Source organism: Aspergillus homomorphus (genome assembly GCF_003184865.1).
Source record: "Aspergillus homomorphus CBS 101889 unplaced genomic scaffold BO97scaffold_2, whole genome shotgun sequence".
Taxonomy (NCBI): domain Eukaryota; kingdom Fungi; phylum Ascomycota; class Eurotiomycetes; order Eurotiales; family Aspergillaceae; genus Aspergillus; species Aspergillus homomorphus.
Genome location: NW_020291888.1, coordinates 1,156,514 through 1,182,208, shown reverse-complemented (window position 1 = coordinate 1,182,208; position 25,695 = coordinate 1,156,514). Strand labels below are relative to the sequence as shown.

The 25,695-nt window shown below is 51.6% G+C and overlaps 8 protein-coding genes across 8 annotated transcripts; 4 read left to right on the top strand and 4 right to left on the bottom strand.

Annotated features, from left to right (window-relative positions):
• Positions 1 to 1,278: 1,278 nt before the first annotated feature.
• sclB (putative C6 transcription factor) lies at positions 1,279 to 3,546 on the top strand (the record flags this gene model as incomplete). Its single annotated transcript, XM_025693289.1, has 2 exons — positions 1,279 to 1,926; positions 2,053 to 3,546. The coding sequence occupies 2 exons, from the start codon at positions 1,279 to 1,281 to the stop codon at positions 3,061 to 3,063; spliced, it is 1,659 nt and encodes a 552-aa protein (XP_025556177.1). The 3' UTR covers positions 3,064 to 3,546.
• A 3,216-nt stretch (positions 3,547 to 6,762) lies between these two features.
• BO97DRAFT_382239 (high affinity methionine permease) lies at positions 6,763 to 9,006 on the top strand (the record flags this gene model as incomplete). The annotated part of the gene is made up of 9 exons (XM_025693288.1): positions 6,763 to 7,012; positions 7,063 to 7,302; positions 7,355 to 7,450; positions 7,506 to 7,581; positions 7,630 to 7,816; positions 7,867 to 8,135; positions 8,217 to 8,353; positions 8,420 to 8,672; positions 8,760 to 9,006. The coding sequence occupies 9 exons, from the start codon at positions 6,763 to 6,765 to the stop codon at positions 9,004 to 9,006; spliced, it is 1,755 nt and encodes a 584-aa protein (XP_025556176.1).
• A 511-nt stretch (positions 9,007 to 9,517) lies between these two features.
• On the bottom strand, positions 9,518 to 11,758 carry BO97DRAFT_402583 (amino acid permease). Its single transcript, XM_025694539.1, has 6 exons — positions 11,368 to 11,758; positions 11,096 to 11,297; positions 10,995 to 11,036; positions 10,782 to 10,930; positions 10,255 to 10,719; positions 9,518 to 10,120 (listed from the first exon to the last, which is right to left on the bottom strand). The coding sequence occupies exons 1-6, from the start codon at positions 11,709 to 11,711 to the stop codon at positions 9,604 to 9,606; spliced, it is 1,719 nt and encodes a 572-aa protein (XP_025556175.1). The 5' UTR covers positions 11,712 to 11,758; the 3' UTR covers positions 9,518 to 9,603.
• A 584-nt stretch (positions 11,759 to 12,342) lies between these two features.
• Positions 12,343 to 14,944, bottom strand: dbp4 (RNA-dependent ATPase HCA4). Its single transcript, XM_025694538.1, has one exon. It carries the CDS (start codon positions 14,869 to 14,871, stop codon positions 12,451 to 12,453), a length of 2,421 nt encoding a protein of 806 aa, XP_025556174.1. The 5' UTR covers positions 14,872 to 14,944; the 3' UTR covers positions 12,343 to 12,450.
• Positions 14,945 to 15,102: 158 nt separating this feature from the next.
• BO97DRAFT_382228 (J domain-containing protein) lies at positions 15,103 to 15,997 on the top strand. Its single transcript, XM_025693287.1, has 3 exons — positions 15,103 to 15,201; positions 15,262 to 15,305; positions 15,391 to 15,997. Exons 1-3 carry the CDS (start codon positions 15,139 to 15,141, stop codon positions 15,920 to 15,922), a joined length of 639 nt encoding a protein of 212 aa, XP_025556173.1. The 5' UTR covers positions 15,103 to 15,138; the 3' UTR covers positions 15,923 to 15,997.
• Positions 15,998 to 16,482: 485 nt separating this feature from the next.
• On the top strand, positions 16,483 to 18,264 carry BO97DRAFT_402579 (FAD synthase). Its single transcript, XM_025694537.1, has one exon. The coding sequence runs from the start codon at positions 16,833 to 16,835 to the stop codon at positions 17,943 to 17,945; it is 1,113 nt and encodes a 370-aa protein (XP_025556172.1). The 5' UTR covers positions 16,483 to 16,832; the 3' UTR covers positions 17,946 to 18,264.
• A 540-nt stretch (positions 18,265 to 18,804) lies between these two features.
• Positions 18,805 to 20,626, bottom strand: BO97DRAFT_335027 (putative RNA binding protein MSSP-2; the record flags this gene model as incomplete). Its single annotated transcript, XM_025691419.1, has 6 exons — positions 18,805 to 19,090; positions 19,144 to 19,476; positions 19,534 to 19,628; positions 19,684 to 19,773; positions 19,826 to 19,916; positions 19,968 to 20,626. The coding sequence occupies 6 exons, from the start codon at positions 20,624 to 20,626 to the stop codon at positions 18,805 to 18,807; spliced, it is 1,554 nt and encodes a 517-aa protein (XP_025556171.1).
• Positions 20,627 to 21,389: 763 nt separating this feature from the next.
• BO97DRAFT_474963 (DDB1/RSE1 family protein) lies at positions 21,390 to 25,648 on the bottom strand. The gene is made up of 5 exons (XM_025700369.1): positions 25,297 to 25,648; positions 24,544 to 25,214; positions 22,579 to 24,485; positions 22,076 to 22,522; positions 21,390 to 22,010 (listed from the first exon to the last, which is right to left on the bottom strand). The coding sequence occupies exons 1-5, from the start codon at positions 25,389 to 25,391 to the stop codon at positions 21,708 to 21,710; spliced, it is 3,423 nt and encodes a 1,140-aa protein (XP_025556170.1). The 5' UTR covers positions 25,392 to 25,648; the 3' UTR covers positions 21,390 to 21,707.
• Positions 25,649 to 25,695: the final 47 nt, after the last annotated feature.

Genomic DNA, 25,695 nt, shown 5'->3' with positions numbered 1-25,695 from the left:
CAAAAAGCAATGGGTCCCTCCATCGTCACGCTGGTGAAGCTATCTGGAAAATGGGGGCTTATGACAAGCCCGCGTCTCAACTCTCCGGAGGATTGGAACCACTCGTTCTCCTGATCCTCCCCCAAATTTACTCCCGTACATACTTACATACTTCCATAGGACACGGAGCGAGGAATTCCCCATCAGATCTTCCCATGATGGAGATCAAGTAGTCTATCGGCTGCTAGTCGTTGTTGCACTGGGCACCGATTACCCACTTCAAGGTCTCCTCTATTGTCAGCCAACCAAGCAAACAGCGCCCCTCTACCTATATCCCTATATCAAGGGGAAAAGAAACAAGTATAAGCCTTGTCACAACCTGCAATGGGGTGACTGGGATCTTACACCCGTCACATCCCTCTGGCCGTTCCCTCTTTGGGGTGACTGACTGCTGAGCTGCCTCGACTGTCTGTCTGTCTGTCCATCTGCTCAAGTGCAGACTTCCCTGACCCGTTAACAAGCTGCACCTCTGATTTGGACACTCCAAGAAAACCTCCCATTCGCCTTCTTCCTGATCATTCCCTCCCCTATTCTCCTAATTCCTCCCTCATAATCGCTTCTCTTGGGAGAGGGGAAGTGTGATCTCACCGGATCTTTACGCCTCACTTTCCGGTATAGTTCACCACCTCACCGATTCCCGCATCTGCCGTTGGGTGGTTGAGTGAGCCAGTTCATACTTACCTCTCGACTCTTCTATGATGCAGAAGGAGGAAACTCCGGCCAAGCTGGTCAACTGAAATAGGAAGAAAAAAAAGTCCCTCCAAGAAATTAAGAGCAAATAAAGAAGGTTTCTATCCATTACTGAAAGGTAATGTACAAGTTTTGTATTTTATTTCTAAATCATTCCATGATTATTGCTTTTCCTGTCGTTCTGTGCATGTCCTTGGGCTCCAGTGATCGCCCGCCATGCTGCAATAAATCACCCAAAGACGGAGGCCATCGAAGCCATGGAAAACCGCTGTCACGATCTCGCTATCTACTGCTGATCGACGTATCCTCCTTTGTGACTCCTCCAATCGTGAGCCTTGACTGACTGATTATAAGCTCCTGTGGCCCTCTGTCTGTAAGTGTGGAGTTTCAATGATGACTGGCGACTGAACAACACACACCGTTTTCGACTATACAATTACGGGTGCTTTTGATGCCAGTTATGTTGCCTATTCCAAAATCAAAACCAAACAGTCTCCCATTATCCTTGTGAACGGTGGCTTCCATCAACTCAGGGCCAAGTATTACCAGATGCAATCGCTCGTCCTTCCCCCTTCTTCCTATATCCCTACAGAATTTGGACACCCAAGATTCAATCAGGCCCAAGAGCGGCTTTCATTCAGCCTTCCTCGATCAACAAATGCTCGACGGTACACCCCTCGGGATCTGCCTCCCCCTCGCTCTATGTCCGGTCCGGTCCCAGCCGAGGACTCGCTGGAGGCTTCTGGAAATGCGAGGCGCTCCGGACATCCAGAGCTCTTCCAACCAGTATCAACGGCGACTATAACCGTATCAACGGCGACGCCTGTCGGTATCTCGGGTTCTCAGCTTCCTGCGGGGCTCGCAGCTGTCTCGGAACCGGTGGTACAGCGCATGGTTTCCGCGCCCGGGGAGGATGTGATAAGACAACAGCTCAGTCTTAGTGATGCATTCCCTTCGACACGGCTTCCGCCTTCCATGGGAGCCCCAGCTTTATCGCAGACTTCGGTGACTCCCTACGCCCAGCCTTCGTTCGGATCGTCTCCCCCGGAAACCTCCAGTCGTCCACTCCCGCAAAAACCAACCAGGCGCACGAAAGCGCATGTCGCATCGGCGTGTGTCAACTGCAAGAAGAAGCATTTGGGTTGCGATCCAGCGCGGCCATGTCGAAGATGCGTTCTCTCGGGAAAGGAAGTAAGTGTCCAGGTTCTTTGCCACTTGATTTATCGGAGAGCTTTCGGCTTTCCTTGCTGCTTCATATTGCCCGATAGCGTTGGGCTCGGGCACATGCGGTTGGATGAGACTAGATATGCTAAAGCTCAGTAGGCTACGTGTGTAGATGTCACGCATAAAAAGAGAGGGCGACCGCCATTGAAAGCAGAAGAAGCTTCGCTCCGCACATATGCCGCGCACATGGATCGAGCAACGGCCGGGGAGCATCATAGCTCTCAGTCGAGACGAACACACATGCATCGCGCAACCTCCTCACGAGAGATACGTCCCATGACAGATTTACAGATGATAGGGGGCCAGACAGGGGCGATGGGCATGAGAGTTTCGTCAGGACATCCACACCGATGGTCGGCTTCCATGTACCCTCACGCCCTGGATCCTGCCATGACAATGCAACGAAGCATCGGCCATAGAAGGTTTTCCTCCTCTGGATCAGCGCAGTCGATGACCGCGGCATCACCTCCAAATTATGTGCCCATGCCTGCTGGGTATAATCCCGCGCTGGGAGTTAGTCGCATGCCCACGGGGGCTGCACGGCCACTATCCTCTTACACCCACCAGGGTTTGATCCCAGCGACGACGCCACCGCACTACCAACAACCATTCATCCCATTGTCACCTTACTCGGAGACCACGAGAATGGCGAATCGGATGCCAATCGGGGAGATGCCGATGGCAAGAGATCCTCGTGAAGGATACATTGAGTCACCGGTCAGACTTCCCCCTATTTACGCGCCAACGATGGGAACACCGGCCCAGGTGTCGCAAAGCCACCGCCTAAGCAGCGATTCATACTCTGCATTATGGTCACCACCCACGCGAGAGGACTTTCTACACCAGGAGCATCGCCAGCATATGCCACCGCTTGGATTTATCGAACCAGTTTCACCGAACAGCCAGATGCGTCCAGGAGGGTCAGATCCAGGAAACGTGGATCCAGCCATACGACAGCTGGGATCTGTGGCCCCTACTACAGAAGGACATTCGCTGCAACTGTCCCCTCCGCAAGCTCAACCCGATCAAGCTACCGCTGAAGCCCATCCACAAGATTCAAGGCCAGCCAAGCGGAGAAAGATGGCCTTGGATGACATGGTAAATGATTAGATATGACCAACGCGTCATGTTTTGGTCACTTTGTCACTTTCCAAGTTCAAAAAAGGTCCTGAATTGAGGAGGCTCAGTTCTTGTAGCGGGTCTACAACACAGACGATCATGGCGCACACTTTCCTTTGTCGTATGATTCGTTCTCGCTCACGATCTCTTTCGAAAATGTCTGTTTATATATACCACTTCTTTCATTTCGTTATTTCTTATGTATTCCCTTCAGCTCAACGTTCTTGACCTAGCACGAGAGCGCAGCTCGTCTAGCTACGACTCACATTTCCTTTGTTTTCCAGTGGAGCGGCATGATTTTCTATTTCTGCAAGTGTGTGATTTTTCTATCCTATTGTTCGACGCATAGCGTGTTGCGGTCATTCTTTCAAGATACACTCCACGGCTTCTGATTACTCTGTTTTCTGTCATAGACGGCGTTGTGGGATTCCAGGCCTTTCAACATCTACGTTTTCTGCATTACTGCATTTGGGGGGAAAAGGAAAAGATTTACTGTACTTTAATTGAACCATATGCCAGGCTATGTAGATGCCGGTGCTAATCTGCTGCTGGACAGATCCCTAATATAAGATGTGGGTGTTTGGATAGAAGTTCAAATTGGTTTGTGACAACGATGTTGCCACTTCGTCATATGTTTCTCATAGACATTTGTCCCCAAAGCATAAAGCTTCATATCCAGGCAGTCTGGTTTTGGATTTGGCGATGGTAATCCCTGCTTGCGGAATCACTCTTGTGGTGCCTCATCAAACTGGTCATGGTGGCTCCTCTGCCCCGGTGTTGCAGAGTCTGGCGGTGTCTGTGGTGCATGTTCAGGTATCAAGTTCGTAGAAAATTGGTTGGTGCCCTAGGTTGAGCGAAGTACATTTTTAACGGACGTTATTAGAGGCTGCAACTCAATAGCCAGTACTAGAAGCCCACGGAGGAAATCGATGTCTCCGACGAACTCACGTGGTCAGTGGAAATGAAAACTCCGTTCAGGCGAGATGCTGGAAGTCGAGCACCTACAATTTCAAATGCATGCTTACTGCATCGAATGCAGAATTTCTTCTGTCAAGCCGATCAAGCTAATTGGGGTTCCCTTTATCTCACAAAAAGTCTCCGTCTTTCACTTTCAGCCGAGGTCATCGACTGATCAGGTAAGGGGTTGGAACTGATTGTGTATGCCTCTGGCCATCAGGCTAAAGAAGTCGAGCTCTCCAGATCCTAAGGTCAGGTGAGGACCACTGTCACGGGATTGTCGGCTCTTCCTCAGTCTTGCCGGGGAGAACCTGGTTACTTCTCTTCCTCTTGCGTCCAGCTTATGTTTGTTGCCCATAGACATCTTCTGGTCGACTGTCCTGCGATGATCTTCTGCTACTTTTCTTCTTCGTGCAGAGATTCGGAGTATACCTCCAATCATAACGGTTACCAAACTGCATACAATTATGACCGATGTCTCCACAGAGGAAGAGATTCATCCCCCCCATTAGGACAGACTCGAGTGCGCTGGTAGAAAAATGGATTTCAAAAGTGACTGAATTCTCACATATGCCACCCCTGTTTCTGAATCTGCATTCGTCCTCAGCCTGCATGTTTGCTTTACGCGCCCCCATCCCATTCTTTCCTCCGACGGTGATTAGCCACTAAGGTTCTGTGCAGACACGCAATAGATATTTCCCGGCTACGGCGCATTTCGTACCGTCCCGGGGCTTGACGCATTCTATACTACCTCCATCCGTGCTTTCGTTTGACAAAGCAGCCGGATCAAAGCCGGTCCGTCCCTCATATCGCGCGCAATATGCCTATATCTCCTCGCCGAGTGACGATCCTAACCCTTACCCACCACAGGTCATGCAGCTCAGATGCCGTTTCGTCCACACATCCACGAACATGCAACACCCCTAATTACCTTGAGCCAGACCGGCCACATGCAGCGGACATATACATGGCCACGTATTGTGTTCGAGTCAGGAGGTAGTGGCCCTTGCCCTTCCCGGGGACGTGGGCTCGGAGAAAACCCTATGGGCTTCACATGTCGCCTGTAATCACACACCACGTTGTCAATCTGCAGCTATGATATGACAAATCCGACTAGACCAGAATGTGTGGTACATGGCACCCCTGCCTTGTACTCCCTGTCGCATTTGAAGTACCGTGATTGGGTCTGTCTTGATCCAAAGGATTTGGAACAAGACTATAGGGATACAGGCATTGCGGCCATGTGACTTCTTGCTTCACGGCTGCATGAACTATCTTATTGTTTAAGATTGTGGTGAGTTCTTCACTGAGTTGCGCTTGAATGCAAGACTAATCGAGGGATCTGCGGGTTTCGCAGCAGGTGAAAACAGAATTGATTGCTGAGAATCATGGTTGCGGCAGCGTTCGCGAATTGAGCGTCCCTGCGGTGAGTTCCTTCCGGCTTGAAGATTAATCTGCAACTGCGCATCAGTTGCAGCGACGTCGATTCTGCCTTGGGATATCGTGACGAGAGAACAATTATGCGATGCGACAAGGTCCCAAGTTGCGGACAAAATCATACAGCGCTCGACACAAGGACCTTGCCTGATAGACTGAGCTGATAGCAGAGATATGAGTCGCGATCTTGGCAATTGAGTTCGACTTCCACTGGTGACAGGAGTTCAAGGATAGACGGGGACTAGAGGAACAACTGCAGGTACGATGCTAGGCTATAGGGTCATGCATATTCTGCTCTCTGACCAACTCTGCTGATGAAAAGTCAGCTGATTGAAGCACAATAATAGCCAGATCTGCCTTAAGCCGGGCACCCGGTGCCAATCACGGAAAACTTGACGATGTGCGCTTATGCTCGACTCCGCTGAACAATGTCTGATCGAATAAGACCTCGAGGTCTACTTTCTCCGAACAGTGGTCTTTATGCCAGACCCGTGTTGCGTTAGATATGACTAGAGCTTCTAGCTTGCTTCAAGTCTCAACTGTCTAGATCGGAGTGGACTTCTCAGCATTTTTGCACCGGGCTTGACTGGTGGAGGGCACAGCTCGGAATCACCCCGCCACCGTTCCGACAACATAATACATGAAGTCTAGGTCTTCCTATCAAAGATAGGAACTTGCAACCTCGCGATATTGCATCGTTAAAATAAGATGTGGATGGTGACAGCAGTGTTCAATCAAGGAAGCGCTTGCGCGACTTAGCGTCAGATGCTGTCATCGACCCCTGCAATCGTGCAATCAACGTCTCCTTAGCGATCACAACAACGATATTCACCACACATAGAACAGAGAACCTGGCTTGTTGATACTATATGCCATCAAATTAGTCCTCTCCTGTGTCCTCATCGATGGTTGCCTCAACCTCGTTCTGTTCTCAAATTCGGTAGTACACGACCGTCGGAACCGAGCCCTAACTGTGCCCAGTGTCAAGCAGATCGACGCGGCCCGATAATCAGTTTACCGATATCAACATTGAGCCACCCAGCCCTCTTTCCCCGCACTGTTAGTTTGAGCACCTCATCTACTCTAGCATGTCGCCTTTCAGCTGGATCATGCAAGATGCGCGCATACAAGCAATCGCGTCATTGAATTCAGCAATGAGCATCGTTGAGATAGCATCGGTGCCACTTCCTGTCGAGCTCTATTAAGTCATTATAATGCCCAAAGTCGCCCCAGAATAAATAAGGTGTGAGCAAAGAGTCGATCCTGTGTGCCAACTCAAAGCCTTCTGAGCTAATCATGGGGTTCAAGATCTTCACCAAATCGGCCGACATTGAGGCCGATGAACGATCTGATGAATTTAGCGTCATCGACGATGGCAACCTACATTACACTGCTGCCGGCGGCTTTAATTCTACCAAGTTGACTTACCAAGAAGCGAGCGGTGCTCCAATTGAGACCAAGTCCCCTCTGGGGTATTCGGTAGGCCCAGTGACGGTAATATGCCTTAACCTGAACATGATGATTGGGACCGGTGTTTTCTCGACTCGTACGTGGAAGATGCTCCTACACCTTTTAGCCCAGCTAAAATCAATGCAGCGGCATCGGTCCTATCTGGAGCCGGATCCGTGGGCCTCGCTCTGTTCTACTGGGTGATCGGCTTTCTTATGGCCGGCAGCATGCTCGCCGTTTACCTGGAGTTTGTATCATATTTCCCGAGTCGGTCCGGTGCCGAGGTAGTGTACCTCGAACAATCCTTCCCATGGCCAAAGTATTTCTTCCCTACCGTCTTCGCTATGCAGACAGTTCTTTTCTCTTTTGCTAGCAGCAACGCCGTTGGTACGTACTCTTTGCAAAGGCTCTTTAACGCAAGAGCTCATGATTTGTACAGTGTTAGCCGATTATCTCTTCAAGCTTGCCAATGTGGAATCAACTGCATGGATGCAGAAAGGTGTCGCAGTGGCTGCCTACACTGTTGCTGTCTTGCGTGCGTTAATCTGGAATGCTTTATCCTAGTACTGAAAACTAACTTCCAGAAATAGTACTGGTCTTCGACACGAAATGGTCGCTTCGACTAGTGAATGTCATTGGTTTCATCAAGACCATCACATTGACCTTGTAAGTTCTTCTTTCACTCATCTGTATGGGTTTCTGACAGAAATTTAGTATCGGCATTACCGGGCTTGTAGTGCTTGGGGGCCATACACCTGTCAAGGATTCAATTGCGAACTTCCGGGACGCCTTCTCTGGAACTTCAGAAGCGACAGTTTATGGTGCCACAAATGCTTTAGTCAAAGTCATGTTCTCGTATGCTGGCTACAGTAATGCATGTAATGTGGCGAATGAAGTCAAGGTGTGCTGTCTACTTCCTGATACTCTTGAGCGATATACTGACCTGGCAAGAACCCTATCAAAACGCTTCGCTGGAGCGCTCCAGCATCGCTCATCTTGGTTGCCGTTCTGTATATCCTTGCAAACATTGCTTACTTCTCTGCCGCCAGCAAAGAAGAGATTCTCAACTCGAATGTGGTCGCAGCTAGTCTCTTCTTCGAGAAGGTTTTTGGTACGTCTGGCGCATCCCGGGCGCTCAACGTTCTGATATGCCTCTGTGCCATGGGGAACTTGCTAGCTGTTCTGATCGGACAGTCTCGAATGCTTCGAGAATGTGGAAGGTATGTCTGGATTCCATGTCTCACCTAGAACCTCGTTTCGTTGATTCCATGGGCAAGACACACACTAACGCAATGAATCAGACAAGGTGTTCTCCCTTTTACCGCATTCTGGACCTCAACGCGGCCATTCGGAACCCCCCTAGGCCCGTTTTTCCTAAAATGGGCTCTTACCGTTCTCATGATTCTAGCCCCACCGGCTGGTGATGCTTTCAACTTCGGTGCGCACACAGCCCACTACCACAAAAGTCCTCTCATATGGAATACTCATTTGATTTGGTTTATAGTTGTTGACTTGGCCCTCTACCCCTCCAACGCATTCAACCTTCTTCTTGCAGCCGGGCTTCTTTTCACGCGTCGTCGCCGCCATCGTCTTCACATTCCGTCGTCAGGTTACAAAGCGTGGACGGTCACCGTCTGCTTCGCTATTCTATCGAGTCTTTACATGCTCGTGGCACCATGGTATCCCCCTCTCACGGGAGCCAACGGGGGAGACGTGAGTTTTTGGTACGCGACATATTGTGTTGTGGGACTCGCAATGTATGTCTCTTCTTTCCCTTTCCTAGGACAAAGCTATACTCAGTTCCCCCGTGGAAAACGAGTACTAACGAGCATTGTTTCCCGAAGCGTCGGCATCTGCGGAGTCTACTACTACATCTGGATCAAAGTCCTCCCCAAACTGGGCCGCTATGAGTACCGCCAGGCGCAGATCCAAGTGGAAGAGACCTCGACGGCCAACAAACTGGTGAAGGTGCCAGTTGACCGGGTTGACGAATGGGATCGGGAACATGATGCGCTTGGAAGAGTGCGGCAGAGGGCCGCGCGGACGGCGTCGAATGAGATGGGTGAAATTGTGTATGAGACAAAGGGATGAATTTTCGAAGCCATTGCGCACGTTTTGTGTCGCCTTCACTGTCGGCATTGTTGGATGGCATGTGTCTATACGAGTATAGATGGGCTGGTTTCTACTCCGCCGTACATACGCCGGTGTCGATTACCTACTCAGGAAAAAGTCGTCCTTGGTAATTTCATCTGATCTAGCCTCTTCCGGCGCAAACATGAATTATTGTAGGGAGTATGCATCTTATGGTTCAACCCATCAGAGTAATAGTTATCTTCACTGGCATCAAGCTAAGAACCATCCATTCAAGCGAGACTCTTGACTTGAAACGCCATTGTCACTTCAGCCCTGATCACAAAGCCGAAAAGGGGAGTGAAAACAAACCGAACCGTCCACGCATACGTTCTTACAAGTCTACCACACAATTCGAGGGCCTCTAACAAAACATGAAATTACTATTGAACTTGAATACTCAAACAACACCCACATCAAGAATGCAAAATGAAATAGTTATTAGATCTAAATGCTCAAACATTCATCATGAGTCCCTTTCAACCAGGGGAAAAGGAAAGGAAAAAGGTATCTCTGTAAAATGCCAACAAACCCAAACCCAAACCAAAGCACACAACCCTAAAAGAAAAGCCACATCCCCACGCGTTTCACCAATCCCACGAACCCCTTCTGCTCGCCCTTCAACGCCGAAAGCAACCCGGTTTGATTCTTCTCCGCTTCGGCGCCGTGCACCTCACCCTCACCCTCAGCGAGATACGCAGCCGCGTCAGTATCGACCTCCGCCCCATCGATATGGGACAGGTTATACCGATCCGTAAGCAGATCCATGGAGCCCAGACGGACGAACTTGGTGCGTTTGACGAGCTTCCAGCCGAGGAACATGACGAGCATGACGGGGAGCTCGATGTAGAAGGAGACGAAGTCGACGACGTGGAAGCTAGGGCTGAAGCAGGACCAGCCCTGGACGAGGATCAGCACGGCGTTGAGGATGATCGCGATGATCGGGCCGATCGGGTATGTCCAGTTCTTGTACGGGAGGAGGTGCTCCAGGTTCTGGTGGCGGATTCCCGCCCGGAAGCGGAGGGAGGCGACGCCGATGAAGAGCCAGGAGAGTTGGTTCGAGACGCCTACGATGCTTTGGGGTTGTTAGTTTTTGTATTGAAATGTTTTCGTTTTTTTTTTTTTTTTTTTTTTTTTTTTTTATTTTTTTTTTTTTTTTTTTTTTTTTTTTTTTTCAAATGGAGGGAGGTGAAGAAGGGGTTGGCCTACTTTTGCAGCCATGACCAGAGCTGCCCTGCGCCGATGTAGCTGGCGCCGAAGCACAGCCCGCTGATCACTGATGTCGCTAGCACGGCGACCCAGGGTACTTGAAAGCGGTTCAATTGTCCAAAGAAGCGCGGCGCGTACCCGTCCACCGCTAGCGTGTAGAGGAGGCGAGAGCCGGCGAAGAGCGCGTGGTTGGCGGCTGAGATCACGCTAGTCATGATCACCGCGTTGATGAAACTACCGGCCACCGTGCTGCCGGCCTCGACGAAGACAATGGTGAACGGGCTGGTCGCCGTGGTCTTGGACAACAGGCCGGGGTAGTTATATGGGACGTCCAGGCCGATCAGAACAATGGACACGATGTAGAAGAGGACGATACGCCAGAAGACGTTGCGCACAACGCGAGGGAGAGTCTTGGACGGGTTCTTGGTCTCGCCGGCGGTGATGGCGATGGATTCAGTACCGCCGCTGCGGTAATAGTTAGCTAGTCTGCGTCTCGCAGCCGTTTTGCTCGGAATAGGGGGCCATACTAGGCAAAGGAGGCAGTGACGAAGACGGATGCGAATCCTCCAATCCCACCAACGAACGGAGCTTCTCCGGTGTAGAAGAACTTGTTTCCGATGTACTTGTGATCCGTGTTACCGCCGCAGTTTACGACAATACCGAGGATGATGAAGATCTAAGTCATGTCAGCACATTGATCGGAGTGAATTGAAATAGTGTATGATAAGCACAAGACGTACAATGATGGTGATGACTTTGAGCAGACTGAGCCAGTACTCGATCTAGTAATCACGATTAGCCGATGAGCGGCACATAAGCCCATTTCATGACGGTGAAGTACCTCTCCATAAACCTTCACGGACATGACATTCAGGATGATCACGACGACCAGGAAAATCAAGCTGATCGCCCATCCCGGAAAATTATCCGTCCAAAATTCGAGCACAAGCTGAAGAGCTATGATGTCTGACGCCGTAGATACCGCATCATTGAACCAATAGTTCCAAGTAAGAGCGAAGCCCAAAGCATCATCGACGAAACGACTACCGTCACATCCATTAGCGCCAAAGGTCCCAGATAGAAGTGGGAAAGCAGAGCTGGAAAGCGACTCACCCGGCGAAAGTACAGAACGATCCCGCGACAGGAATGAAAGCAGCCATCTCCCCCAGCGACAGCATCGTCACGTAGACAATAGCACCGCAAATGATATATGAAGTAAGCATGGACGCAGGTCCACCTGTAGCGAGAGACTTGCCCGTTCCTAGGAACAGACCGGTGCCGATGGTGCCACCGATGGCAATCATCTGCACCTGACGAGCAGACAACTTGCGTGCAAGCCGATCGGCTCTGATAGCTTGCGCATCTGCGTCAACGAAGCCGGCAGATGCGCCGGGGCCTTTGGTCTGAGAATATTCAGGCGCAGCAGCAGGCTGCTTCTCAATATCGTGGGCCGCCATGACTGCGTTTCAAAACAACAAGAATTCAGGAGCTGTGCCATTGTTAGGTCCATGCCTCTAGTTCGACAATAAGCAGACAAGATAGCAAGCTCACCAAGTACTTTAAGTACAGAAGCGCCCAGCCCTAAGTAGTATGACGAAGGCTTTCCCAAAGCGGTAAGGGTCAGTAAGGTCAGATATAGTCACGTGACAGAACAACCCCAGAATTCTAAGCAGAGAAATCGGGCTAAAAACGCAGACAAGATCGGCGTTTCAGAGCTATATCGCTGCTCTGAGTTTCAACCTCCTTGGCAAGAACTGGTGCATCCAGGGAAAAGAAAGTCCATCTTGAAGCCGACAGCCATTGCGACATCTTATTCTACAGTGAAGTTTTTGCCATTAGCGGATGGCGTGATTGAAAAGTCTTACGTAGCAGTAATGGAATTGGCCATAATGTTCGAAGGAATTGCCGATGCAAAGCGGAAAAGACCCACCGCTCGGCAGGATGCCACGTGATCTGCTTATTTAGACTCTTCCGATAGAGTTATCTTTTAGAAGTAGATCTAAGACTTGCGACTACTACAAATACAAGTATAAGATGGATATGGTTCCTCGGATTCTATTCTAACACATTATATACATGCATGACGAGGTCAAAATTAACGATGCTTTTGGGATTCTCCGCTATGTAACAAGTAAAAATAAATCAGACAAAAGGATATATGCCCAATGCACAAGACAGTCATAGAATAAAAACAGATTACCCCAACAAGCCTGCAGCCAGCGATTCCAGATCCTCCAAGGTCTGGATTTGTTCGGGCTCCTTCTGAGTCTTCTTGGCCTTCTTGGACTTGGGCTCGTCGTCGCTGTCGTCCATGAACCACTTCTTGGGACGGGGTGCCTCTTCTTCTGCCTCGGATGCAGAGAACCCGCCGTCCATATCGCGGTCGTCCTCCTTGTACGGGGCAAGTTGGGCCACCCGCTCCCCTCCCTCTTTCTCCTCCTCCTCTCCAGCCAGCAACTCGCGCTCGCGAGCCTTGCGCTTCTCCTTCTTCTCGCGCTTCTTCTGCTTGACGACCTCCTTGTCCTCCACGTCCGCCCGCCGTGTGCGTTCGGCCTCCTCTGCCAAGAAACGGGCTTGTTGCTCCTTGGCATCTCCCTTGGCCTTGAAATCCTCTTCGTCTTCCATCTCGTACAGCTCGTGGGCGTTGCCCTCGTCGTCGTAGACGAGTTTCGTACCCATGCCCTTGAACTTGAGCAGCTTCTTCTTCGACTTGAGAAGCTTCTCCCGGCGCTTGGAGTCAATGACCAGGGTTGACTTGCCATCGAGCTGTACCACCTTGGTCGGCTTCTTCTCGGCTCCCTCCTTGTCCTCATCCTTGTCGGAGCTGGATCCGGCACCCAGATCCTCGTCTCCCGCTTCGAAGCGGCGTTTGACGGACAAGAAGTCATCATCCTCGTCGGCGTCTTGTGTGGCGGTGTTCGGCTCAACCATCGTACCGTCGTCATTAATGAGTTTCGAGTAGTGGTCGGCCAACACATCCTGGTTCCGTCGCTCGAACATACGGTCGTACTTGGTCCGTACTTGTGGCTCCTCCTTCTTGGTCTTCTTCTTCTCGCCATCTTCATCCGACTCCTCGTCGCTGGACGCGTAAGCTGCCAGACGGGGGGCGTTCTTGCGTTCTTTCGTATCCTCTCCCTTGATGAACTTGATGCGAGGGGCACCAGGAAGACCCAGACTAGCCGCAAACTCCTCCAGCTTCAGGTTCTTGACGTCGAACGTCTCCTTGTCCTTCTGAACGTAGATAGATTTGACGTACGAGATGAAGGCTTTCTGGCCCAGGTACTTCAACTCAGGATCCTTGAAACACATATTCTGCAATTGGTCCTTGATACTCTGCTGCTTGTTTGCCTTGACATTGATCCGTTCGACTTGAACCTTCTTCTGCTCAAGACGCTTCAGCATTCCCTTCTCCTCGCTGGGATCCAGGAAAAGTACTGCGCGACCGTCGCGCTCGTACCGTGCCGTACGGCCCACACGGTGGATATAGGTATCAGCATCCTCGGGGCAATCCAGCTGAATGACCCAATCGACAGCGGGGAAATCCAAACCACGCGCTGCCACATCAGTGGCGAAAAGAACCGCATGTTGTGCCGACGAGAACCGTGTCGTGATATCTAGTCGACCTCCCTGCTTTTGGCGGCCGTGAAGGTGCATCAACGGGATACCGGGTTGCATATGGCGGAAAGTTTCGTAAACGAAGCGCACCTGCTTACCTGACGACAGGAAGACAATGGTCTTAGTCTTCAGGTTACTGCGAATGAAACTCCACAGGACATCAAGCTTCTGCGCAAGGGGAGTGACGACATAGTGCTGCTGGAGCTTCGAAGGTGTTGCGGACGAGGCAGCCTCGTGGACAGCCACGTACTCGGGGTCCTGCAGACTCAACCGAGCCAGGTCGGAAACCTTCTTTGTCTGAGTGGCACTGAATAGCAGCGTCTGGCGCTCCTTCGGGAGATGACCAATGATAGCGTCCACGGTTTTCTGGAATCCCATATCAAGGATGCGATCCGCCTCATCCAATACGAGCATCTGCAGGTTGTACGTATCGAACAGAGCCGTCTGATCCAAGTGCTGCAACATCCGACCAGGCGTACAGACCAAGATGTTCATCCGTCCCAGTCTTTCCTGTTCCTCGCGCAGACTCTTTCCACCGATGACCAAACCCGCAGAGAACTGATGGTAGCGACCCACTTTGCGCAGGACTTCAAAGATCTGGATCGCGAGTTCACGTGTCGGTGAAAGGACGAGCGCACCCAGGCCATCTTGCTCCGACCATTGTTTGCGATAGAGGTTCTCGAGGATAGGGACCAGGAAAGCCAGAGTCTTGCCGCTCCCCGTCTTTGCGGCGCCTAGAACATCACGGCCCTTGAGCGCATGACTGATCGCGCGGGACTGGATATCGGTCAGGGTCTTGTAGTGAGAGGAAGCAAGTCCGGAGGCGGTCGGTTCGGACAGAGGCAGGTCGGTGAACGTTTTGATAGTGTCCTTAACATCGAGCTCTTCCACTCGCTGAGTGAGAGTCGACAGATCTTCTTGGGCACGCTTGCGCTTCAAGTTACCGGTCCGTTCGGGTCGTTTCGCTTGCTTTGAATCGCGGGAGCCGTGAGTCGGAGCCATGGTGGACTGGCCTTATGGTAAAATCTCACGGATCTGTCCACGAAACAGCAAAAACAAGTACTGTTATCGTGATAGACTGACTTGGTGCTGACCAGAAATGCGAATCGGTGGGCGGTGAAGTAACTTTTTTTTCTCTTGGTTGCCAGGCGGGCCCCTTGCTGACTCAGCGGGCGATAAGCCTGACGCTTATCATCGCCATTTCACTGCAGGCATACGACCACCCTAGAGCTGCGAATTTTCGAGTTTGAGCCCCAGAAAACATACATAATGGCCTCCGAAGAACAAGACGCGCTGGACGCTCTCGAGAGGGAAGCTTCTGACTTTGATAAGGTGCCTCCCATTCACCTGTCCTGTTTACAGTCCCGCCTCCGACGCTGACTCCAATCGCAGGATGCAGAGATTGATCGTATCAGGAAAGCTTTTGTCTTAGACGCGTAAGTTGCGCTTTCTTCTCCCAACAATCCTCTCTAGAGCTTTATATACAGTATTCAGGAGCTAATCTGTGCATGTGCTGAATAGCTACGCGGTTCTCGACCTGCAGCCGGGAGTTACAGAGAAGGATATCAAAGCCTGTTATCGCAAAAAGTCCCTGCTCATTCACCCGGATAAGACCAAGAACCCTGCGGCCCCGGATGCCTTCGACCGTCTTCAGAAAGCGCACTCCGCACTCATGGATGAGAAGCAGCGCGAATACCTGGACGAATGCATTGCTGATGCGCGACGACTATTGATCCGAGAACACAAGTACACCCTCGACTCTCCGGAGCTGAAGACGGACGAGTTTAAGGAGGAATGGCGTAAGATGTCGGTCAAGGTGCTCTTGGAAGAAGAGGCACGGCGGCGTAGGCAGGCCAAGGCCAAGCTACAAGAGGAAGGACGTGAAAGGCGCAAGGAAGAGGAAGAACTGGAGGCACGGAAACGGAAACGTGACCAGGATAAAGCCTGGGAAGACACCCGTGATGAACGGATTGGTAGCTGGCGCGATTTCCAGAAGGGCCACAAGAAGGATGGGGATAAAAAGAAGAAGAAGAAAATGAAAGTGCTGGGATGAGATGCATCGGCGACTGGAATATTCGAAGTTCGAACTATTGAGCTCTACGGACGATACCATTAATGAAACTTTTATATCATCCTCTTTACATGCAGGAATACTGCTGTCAGGCTGCTTGTACGTCACCGAACATAGCGATAATACATGGAGTTATCGTAAGCGGAGTCTGCTCATTGCAGACACAGTGATCAATTGTATAGCAGAACGTTTATATACCTGAAATCCTTCCTCAAGGCGCATATCTGAGTTATACTATCCTCGGAAAAGATATCGACCACGAGATGCTGGGGCATGTACCGCATAATCGAAGCTCGCAGCAAGCGCGCACTTCAAGCCTCTATACACCTTGATCAAGTCTTGGCCCGGGAATTGATGCCAGGCTCAACACTGCATCTGAGCGAATGCGAAAGAAGTAATGAGGGTCATGAACAACAATGGACATGCATTGATAGCATAATGCGATAAGAAGGCGGTGAGAGGCGGAGGAAGTCAATGCGGGGCAGAAAGAACATTCCAGTTTCCAGTCTTTCCGCCGCCGTCACAGCCGCTGTTCTGTCCACTTCAGCCAACTGCAGCCCATTGAACGATGCCATTCAGGGGGTTGTGGCTCTACTTGTTATACTTGTGAAACGCTGATTTCTCCCCAACATCCTATACCACTTAATTTGTACATTCTTCCATACTCCCTCATCACTATCTCCCCTCGCGAGTCAAGGACGGACAAGACCGTACTAGTAGATATCCGGATACTAGTTAGCTAGGCCGGCCCCGACATCAACCACACCTTTTTCGGTCGCCTAAAAAGCAGGCTGATAACCACCGGCATCGCTACGAACCCACCACCCACCATCCTCCACCGCTTCCTTCTACTTCCCCCTCGTCCCTATTCCAGACTTCCAGGAACAAGAAGATGTCATCTGAACCGGCCCCGTCCCAACCTAATGGCACTGGCGCAATCGCAGCCGACATCATCGCCGCCGCCGCCGCCGCCGCCGCCGCACCCCACACTCTTACGGCATCATACCCCGCCGCCGAGGGTGCCGAACAACAGCAGCAGCAACAGCCCACGACAACATCCTCCACGACGACCAGCAGCAGTAACGACAGCAGCAGTATACCCTCCAGCCTCCCGACCAACAATGAAGAACCAGCAACAGCAACAAGAACAACCACCCCACCTCCGCTCACAAGCACAATCGCCTCCCTCCACGAGCAAGTCCAAACGTTCCTCTCCGAATCCCACCCGGCAGACTCCCTCCTGGCAGCCGTGCAGAAGCAAACGCGCGTGACGCTCGACGTCTTCGCCGCAGCATTGGACACCTACCCGCTACGCAACCTCTCTCTCTCCTATAACGGCGGCAAGGATTGCCTGGTGATGCTCGTGCTCTTCCTGGCGAGTCTGCACCCGAGCCGGCGACGACCCCAAACAAGCACAAGCACAAGCACAAGCACGATCGACCCAGCAACAAGACCATCCCAAGAAAATCAAGAAAGCGAGGAAGACAAACCCTTAACCTCAATCCCCGCGATCTACGCCCTCCCACCGGACCCCTTCCCGGAGGTCGAAGAGTTCGTGGCCTGGTCAGCGCGCCATTACCACCTCGACATCGTCAAGTACACGACGGACCCGCCCCGCACGACGATCCGGTCCGTGTTCGCCGATTATCTGGCCCAGCACCCGGACGTGCGCGCCGTCTTCGTCGGCACCCGCCGTACGGACCCCCACGGCACCGCGCTCGGCCACCAGAACTTCACCGACAGCGGCTGGCCCAAGTTCCTCCGCTACCACCCCGTCATCGACTGGCACTATACCGAGATCTGGGCCTTCATTCGCCACCTGGGTCTGCATTACTGCTCGCTCTACGATCAGGGCTACACGAGTCTGGGGGGCACCGCTGACACGCGCCCGAACCCCAAGCTGCGCGTCGAGAGTAACTCCGCCCAGGGTGATGAGGAGCAGCCGCGGTATCGCCCCGCCTATGAGCTGACGGAGGATTTGGAGGAGAGGTTAGGTCGCAATTAAACCCTGGATCATCCTTATTGTACTCGTTCTTCTTGTACCGGTGGCCAGCCGGTTCAGCGTGCATTGAGACAGGGGCTCAGTGGGACACGTTGCCCACGGTATCTCTGTAATTGAGTTCCATGGTACTACCACGGTTTCAGGGGACTCGGCTCTCAAAGTGTTACAGAGCTCGCCTTTTGATCCTTTGGGTTGATAGACACTGGCACTCACGGTGCTACTCGCTACCTGCAGGAGAACTCGGTTTCGCTGTATCATTATCACTATTACTCCCAGGCTGTAGACTGCGTTGATAGTTTTATGGAGTCGGAAGGATCAACCATGATTAGACGCATACAGGAATGCCACTTTCCACTCAATCCCATCGCTCCCATGATTCTTTCCCCTTGCTTTCGAGGAATACCAGAATGGCCAGTTCATAAGAGATGTAAACTCCTAAATAAGACATCATTCTGTGGAACATACAATGGTGGCTGTCGTCAAGAAATGAAGAACAAATAACACTCAAACGGCAATCAAAAGCTCAAGAAGACGAACAAAAGCGATGCAGGAAACATTAAGGTGATATGACATTTGAGATGAATGAGGTAATCGAGACTTGTAACGATCATCCATCCTCGCGGTAAACATGTGAGCCTCTACACATGCAGTTTAAGAGGGTGATAGTCCTTGAGGGACATGAAACACGGCATACTTAAGAAGCAACAGGAGCAAGGCCTGTAGTTCCGATGCCCTCTGCACAAGTATGCACCGCCGAAGGTAATGAGAATCGGACTTCGAACAGTAATAAGATAGAGAGAAAGGGAGCAATTGCACATCACATGTGGGACCAAGCGAGATGAGCACGGTTGAAGTCCAATACTCAGATAACCGAGCGGGGTGAAGTCACGACAACTTCTTTGCGTGCCGATCTTGGGGACAAAGAGCCAGCCTTTACGTGATCCTTGCGCGGACTAGATTGCTCGGAGCGGGTCTCGACACATGGAGTTCCCGGGAAATTCATCTTTGACGAACCGCTGGAGACATTGTCAGTCCAAGCATTGCGCTGTCCACGACTCAGGGGTGTGTTCTCCAAGGCTCTCGGTCCGCCTTTGGACGACCAAGAGTTGAATCGCATGTTCCCAGCTTGGCTCTTCATCAAAGGGTACCTGCTTGTCTCGTCAGCATGCTTCGAGGCTACAGGGGACATAACATGGCGTACGATGGGGAGATGGATGTCGCGGGGGTCCAGGCCGATCCAACGCCTACTGGAGAAACACCGACAGGAGAAGCGTAGCTAGCCTGCGAGGCGGGGCTGATATGCGACACATTTTGTTGAATACGGTGTAATGAAGGCGATGGAGTAGATCCTTGGACTACCTCAACCGAGTAATTGTACTCTCCAGCACGGTAGGCGCGTCTCTCATTGCTTTGCTGTTTGAGAAGCTTCTGGGCCTTTGTGTCTGCAAAACGAAGAAGCAACTTGACTCCATTCTTCGAGACGACGTTGTGAAACTCGCCCAATACCTTCTCTGCGATGTCACGCGTCTCAAACCTATGACGGTGTGTCAGTCGCGAATTAACACTCATTTTCAAGTCTTGAAACACTAACCGAGCAAAGCCAACCTCCTTACTCACTCCGGTTTTCTCGTCGCGGCTGATTTTTTCCGAGACCACACGATACGGCTCGAAGTGACGACGAAGATCCTATGGGGTGAAGTTATTAGTACATGCTTCTTACCCCAAGAAGAAATATGCTTACGGCCTCTGTCCACTCGATCGGAAGGTTTGTGCAATAAATGTTGGTCGAGGACTTATCTTCCAGGTCTTTGAGTCTGGAGTTGCGGGACTTCTAAAGAGGAATCAGCGGTTTTGGGACAGAACATTCAGGAGTCCGACAATACCTGAGCGAAACTAGCCTGATAGCCAAGGTAAAAGAAGCCGCGGATGCAATTTTCGCAAGATTCGAAGTTGTAGTACTGCACAAATCCAAATCTGAGATGGTGTTAGAAAGAATACCAGGACGAGAAGGCAGAGTCAACTTACCCTTTGCAGAGGCCCGTGTCCAGGTCCACAATGGCTTTGCAGCGATCTATCTTCCCGAAGCGAGAGGCATAGGCGTGCAACATCTCATCTGTCGTCTCCGGAAGAAAGCCACGGATGTAGACATTGGTAATACCCTCTCGATTTTCGAGACACTTAGCAAGTGTGAGATCCGACGGGTTCGTCCACATGGCAGGCACTGCTCGTGGGATGGGAGGCTCTTGTTGCGTCAAGCTCTCAAGGTCCTGAAGGATATATCCAGTCGGGGTCTTCATCATCTGAAGAGGCAGACAGGCTGCGTTTGGCTGAGGCAGACCGTTGAACCCATAGTTTGGCAACCCAGGACCGTCCAGACCAGCATTGGTATTATGGAAGTAATCACTCGGAGGAGTTGGCACCACCGGACACGGCGGAGTCAAGCCGGGATAGATGCCATGTGTAGGTAGATACGGATTCTGATCCAGAGGAACTCCGCCAAAGATGGTACCGTTCGGTAGAAGAACGAACTGGTTGTAGGGAGGCATCGCCACTGGCATATTGTTCTTGATGCCGTTGTACTTGGCTCCGGGTCTCTGATTGTGATATCCCAGTCCTCCACCAAAGAGAGTAGGCAAGCCATGAGTATCAGGAATCTGATTGGAATCAGAAACGGGAAGGTGCATAGTAGCCGCCATTGGTAGATTGGGTTCTGTTAAACGATTAGCCTCTCACTTCAAGTGTAGATGTAGAAGAATTTCGGAGGATTCACGTTGATGGGTAAGACAGTTCGGAAGATTTGGCACGGCAGAATCTAGGATCACGGTGAGCGGTTCCATACAGTAGAAACATCGAACGACGAATCCCAGCAGAGACCTACACGATAAATGAGAGGCTAAAGAAGAAGATGTCGGGCGTGAAGGCAAAGAACGACTGCTGGAAGAGGAGGTGGAAGAGGAGAAGGAAATCGTTGTCGGTGTCAAGCTGGGAGACATGGGAGGCGAGCTGGAAAGCAAGAAAGAGGGCAGGATGGGAGCAGTTGGCAGAAGGAAAGAGCGTCTCAGGTGGGAGTCACCACGGTCACCGTCACCGTCACCGTCAGCCTGAGGCTTCATCACGGTAGACACGGTCAACTTGCTTCCTTCCCTCTCAGGACGAGCCGAAGGAGTCAAGATCTCGTCACCGGCCGGCTGATTCCAGGGAAGACCAGTTCCTGCCTGTCTGATCAATTCAACCCCCATGTCAATTGGCCATCCACCATCGCGCCACGGAGGTAGAGCCATGCTTGTAGACTATTTGGGATCTTGCTAACACAGATGGCCAAATGAAGTGCTTGGGTGTGTGTTGCGAGAGCGTGTGATGGAGAAAAGGACCGACTTCGAGAAGAAAGGACCGGAGAAATGTCGGTTGCAGTGGATACGAAAGACTCGAAGTGAGAGATGGATTTTGGCTTTTACTAAAAACATACTCATGGATGGGGCCCCATAATTCTGCACGCTACACGCGTCTACTTGTTTGTTCCTGTTTCTGATGACGACACAGCCATTGCAAGTGGTCGTCGGGCAATGCTCACGATGTATGACTGGCATGGTACGACAGATTGATGGGGGGTGTATGGCGACCGACGACCTTTGTTATTTGAAGTTGACTCAGTGACGTATATACTGAATAGCAGCAGAAACAAAGTTGTCCTGAGTCACAGATGCTGTTGATGTCGGAGTTCGGGAGGTATGGCCGTGATCAGATGTCATCTCAATTTCCCAAACTTTAATGCAGTCGCCGTAAGGCTTCAATCATGACCTTGACTTCGTCAACACTCATCAGCCCCACGGCCTTGACAATCTCCTCCTGTACACTCGGTTCGCAAGTCAAAAACCGTTCGATCAATTCACCATCCACAAAGCGATACGGTTCTTTGGCTTCGCGCACCATGCTGCGGAACCCGCGAAACTCATTGAAAGGGATGTTCCCCAGAGACTCCACTTTCCCTGCCATTGTAGCTTGTAAGCGCATCAGGAAGTCCTGATGTTCCGGATTGATCACAGCGAAAAGGTAAATTGAACCCTCAACCTGTCAAAAAAGCGATCAGATGTCTGCTGGAAAGAGAAATCTAGGAAGACGGCAGAACAACATACCGTGCCCAAAAATGCCCGGGGGGTGACAGTTACGCTCGCCAATTGCTGGATATTGACGGGTCGGATCCGATTCACCATCTCGCCTAGCGAGATCTCGCCAGTCACCTCTAATCTGCGCTTATCGTCCTCTTCAACTCCCGTCAAATTGCGACGGAGCACAATCAGGTTGCCCTCAGCGTCACTCTCCAGGAACGTGTCCTCTGCGATACAGGCAACTCCGGTGGCCCAGACGGTCTGGAAGTGGCGCGCTACCTCTGTTAGAGTATCAGGAAGACCATCTTCACCTTCCTTCCATTCTACCAAGCAAACGCTCTTCATGAGATCCGCGACAGCGATGATGTTGCCTGTCACCGTTAGATCCACGGGTGCAGTCGAAGTCCTATAGCTGGCTAATTTCTCCAGTTTCGTCGCTCCGAAGCTATTATGGACCACCTTATAGACCACAACCTAGGGAGTCTCAGTACAACGTGAACAAACGTTCTCAAATGGCTTTGAGTACTTACAGTCTTAACAAGAGCCGCTACGATCTTCTCGCCCAACATAGCCAAGGCACGGCAGGCACCCTTGACAGGTAGCTCGGCAACTTTGGTCAGTTTGCGACCATTGTCAATCTCGAACACCAAGATTCGGCCTCGAATCGACTCTTCTCCCTCATCGTCCAGGTACGCCGTTCCGACAATGAAGCGGTCCTTGGTAATCTCCCGGCCGTTTTCATCCTTACCTACTGAGAATTCGGCACGGGCGACGCTTTCTACCAATTCCTCGGGTTGGAAGTCAAACGAATCTAGGCGTCGGAACAGGATCTCATCCGCAAGTACAAAGCGGCTCTGAACCTGCTCCTCGCCATCCTTTAACTTGCGTTCAATGGTGCCGATGCCAAAAGCCTTCTCCGATGGGGAATACGCAACTCTACGAGCAGTCGCGCCCACTGGAAGGGTCTGGATCTGCGTTGTCCTCTCCGTATCCACCAAAGCTATCTTGAGATCGTGGGGTGTGGCAACAGCGATAGCTTGGGGATATGCCTCAGAGTTGAAGTGACATATGCGAGATGCGCCCTCGGAATTCACAGCGGAGTAGATAATGCGCCCCTCCGAACCATATATGAGGCTAGGGTTTTCGCAAGTTGCGAAAACATTGTAGAGCCCATCCCCCCTTGGGAGACTCTTGAAAGTCGGTTGCTCAGACCCAAGAATGAGTTTATTCATGCTTGACAAAGAGTTGTCTTTCGCATCAAATGAATATGTAATGACACTGCCATCCGCCATCGATATAAACAGTGTCGATGGACTGTCCACAAGAACATCCGCTACAAGAACAGAGCGAGGAAAAGCCTCGCCTGCCAGACCCAGTGATAATGTGTGGAGGTCAGTCAAGTCTTGTAGCTTCAACACCGACACCTTGGCCAACTGAGGGAAGGCAGCGATACAGACATCCGTGGGAGAAGATGGAAGCGTAACACCAGAGATCTGACTGTCAGCACCGAAATCCTTCTGGGTCACCACCTGCGGCTCGTTCTTGAGAGCTAGGACGGTCACAAGCTCACCGCCAACGACGAGGACCATGCATTCATCGTTCGCTGAAGCAGCAGTGATTGCCAGTTGATCAGATGGTGTCCACTCGTATGTGACCATGCCGCTTTCGAGATCCGCAATCAAGACTCTCTGCTCGGTGACTTGTAAAATCCGTCCATCAGGGAGATTAGCGGCAAGAAGCGTGTTCTCCGAGAGACTCAATCCAAGGAAGCTGTCCAGCTCCTCTACCTCCCCATCCGCGCTAAACTGGAAAACTCGTGTTTCGTCCACGAAGGTTACAACGAGGGTGTCAAGAAAGCCACCTTGAGCGCCTACTCGCAGCCCCCACAGATCGGTGATATGCTCCATCTCACCCAGAACACCCAATTCCTCCATGCCGACGCCACTGCGCACGCTTCTCAGAGTCCCGTCGTCAAAGGCGCCTGAGCCAGTGACAATGCGGGCTTGTCCTGAGGAGAACTCGTGCGTTTGGCTCTCGTTGGTGCGGTTCCCTAGGTCCATTATCGTGAAGTCGAGAATCGGGGCAACGTTGGACAGGGTCTGGATAACCTCGAACGAACCATTTCCAATTCGAAGTACTTGAGAGTCACCTTGATGGGAGCCGACGAAAATGACTCCGGCTCCAAGATAGACAAGTACAGATGCTCGTGATGTGCTTCCCAAATGATCCAACTTCCAGGACTGAACCTGATTCTCGGAATCTAGAACCAACATCAGAAGAAACAATCTTCCATAATCATCAGCCAGCAGCCAGCGTTGACTATCCACACGCTCCCAAGCTACAAACACAGTAGCCTCGTCTAGTGGGCGAGATACGATCTCATTGCTGTCCGTGTCGACATACTTGATGGACGTCTCGCCCAGAACAAGGAGACCGCCTGGTTTGGTTAGCCACTGATCGTTTCCGAGTCGATTTTATGCATGGGAGGCACAAACCCAAAGGAGCAGGAACAGGTAGGAGATGAGACGCTCCGAGATCGAGTTCTTCGGAAAAGCCGTCTAGTAGTTCCTCGAACGACGCATCCGCGCTCGTGCTTGCGGTACCCGCGCTATAGTGCAACTCCCGAACCTTGAGTCTCACCTTCTTCTGGTTATCCTCGTAGAGAAGCGCTATCCGGGGCAGTCCTGATTGAACATGTAGGAATGCCGAGGAGCGCACGAAGAGCTCGTCAATCCTAGTCGTTGTTGGCTCGCCGAGCTCGCCGATACGGGGTACGTCTGGTCCTGTAGGCAGGGCGACCTGTCTCCCTCTCTTTTTAGCGGGCAACTGCACGATGGGAACCACGGCAATGACGCCCTCGTAGACTTCGAGCGTCATGAAGCGGCCACTCGGATCAATCAAGCAACGACTGCCCGTTTGGGCCTCCCGTGAAGACGGGTCAGAGACATCCACATAGTTCCTCTCCGTGCGCACTTGATTCCTTGTACTATCCCACGATAATGTGCAGTATGTGTAGCGGTCCGTGCCGACAACGAGGTGATCGGTAGACGAGTCCGCGGGAGCCGGAAGTCGAGCCAGCATCGTGACTCTGGCGAAGAGGGAGCACGACGCGGCGAGGCTCAGCCCATCTGGAGTGAGATTGTAAAACTCGAGTCGATTTGCCTTCCTGTCAAGGACGAACGAGGAACATTTAGCCACTGAGCCGCAACGGAAAGGAACATTGATTTGCAGGAATAAGGTCAACCAACGCAACAACCAGAGAGTCCTCCTCCGGTTTCATAAAATGCAGCGTCAGTGCATGTCGTATGCTGCTTGCCCGATGGATTGGCACAACGTAGGCCATCCTGGCGGTGCCACTATTTGTCTGTCGGCTGTCGGTCGAGAGAAGCAGCTGGTCGCACTTTTCGCTGCGAGAACCGCTGCGGGGATATGATAACGAGACGGCAGGCGACGACAACCCGAAACAATGCGAGAATTTGAAGCGAGCGTGGTGACAGGGTCAGCTATATCAGGGCTGTACGACCAGCCGCATAGCTTTTCTGCGGGTTGAGTTGCTCGAATGCGGATGGGTAGGGTTGCAGAAAGCCGAGAGGCTGGAATGTAGGATTAGTGATAGTGAAATGACGACCTTGGTCGCGGGTTCCTCC

Coding starts and splice junctions, on each gene's coding strand:
- BO97DRAFT_402583 (XM_025694539.1), bottom strand. CDS start 11,711: ATGGCGGCCCACGATATTGAGAAGCAGCCTGCTGCTGCGCCTGAATAT. Junction 11,037..11,095: donor CCGTGAAGGTTTATGGAGAG/GTACTTCACCGT, acceptor CGTGATTACTAG/ATCGAGTACTGGCTCAGTCT. Junction 10,720..10,781: donor GTCACTGCCTCCTTTGCCTA/GTATGGCCCCCT, acceptor CTATTACCGCAG/CGGCGGTACTGAATCCATCG.
- dbp4 (XM_025694538.1), bottom strand. CDS start 14,871: ATGGCTCCGACTCACGGCTCCCGCGATTCAAAGCAAGCGAAACGACCC.
- BO97DRAFT_382228 (XM_025693287.1), top strand. CDS start 15,139: ATGGCCTCCGAAGAACAAGACGCGCTGGACGCTCTCGAGAGGGAAGCT. Junction 15,202..15,261: donor AAGCTTCTGACTTTGATAAG/GTGCCTCCCATT, acceptor CTCCAATCGCAG/GATGCAGAGATTGATCGTAT. Junction 15,306..15,390: donor AAAGCTTTTGTCTTAGACGC/GTAAGTTGCGCT, acceptor TGTGCTGAATAG/CTACGCGGTTCTCGACCTGC.
- BO97DRAFT_402579 (XM_025694537.1), top strand. CDS start 16,833: ATGTCATCTGAACCGGCCCCGTCCCAACCTAATGGCACTGGCGCAATC.
- BO97DRAFT_474963 (XM_025700369.1), bottom strand. CDS start 25,391: ATGGCCTACGTTGTGCCAATCCATCGGGCAAGCAGCATACGACATGCA. Junction 25,215..25,296: donor GAGGACTCTCTGGTTGTTGC/GTTGGTTGACCT, acceptor CGTCCTTGACAG/GAAGGCAAATCGACTCGAGT. Junction 22,523..22,578: donor TAGCGGCTCTTGTTAAGACT/GTAAGTACTCAA, acceptor GAGACTCCCTAG/GTTGTGGTCTATAAGGTGGT.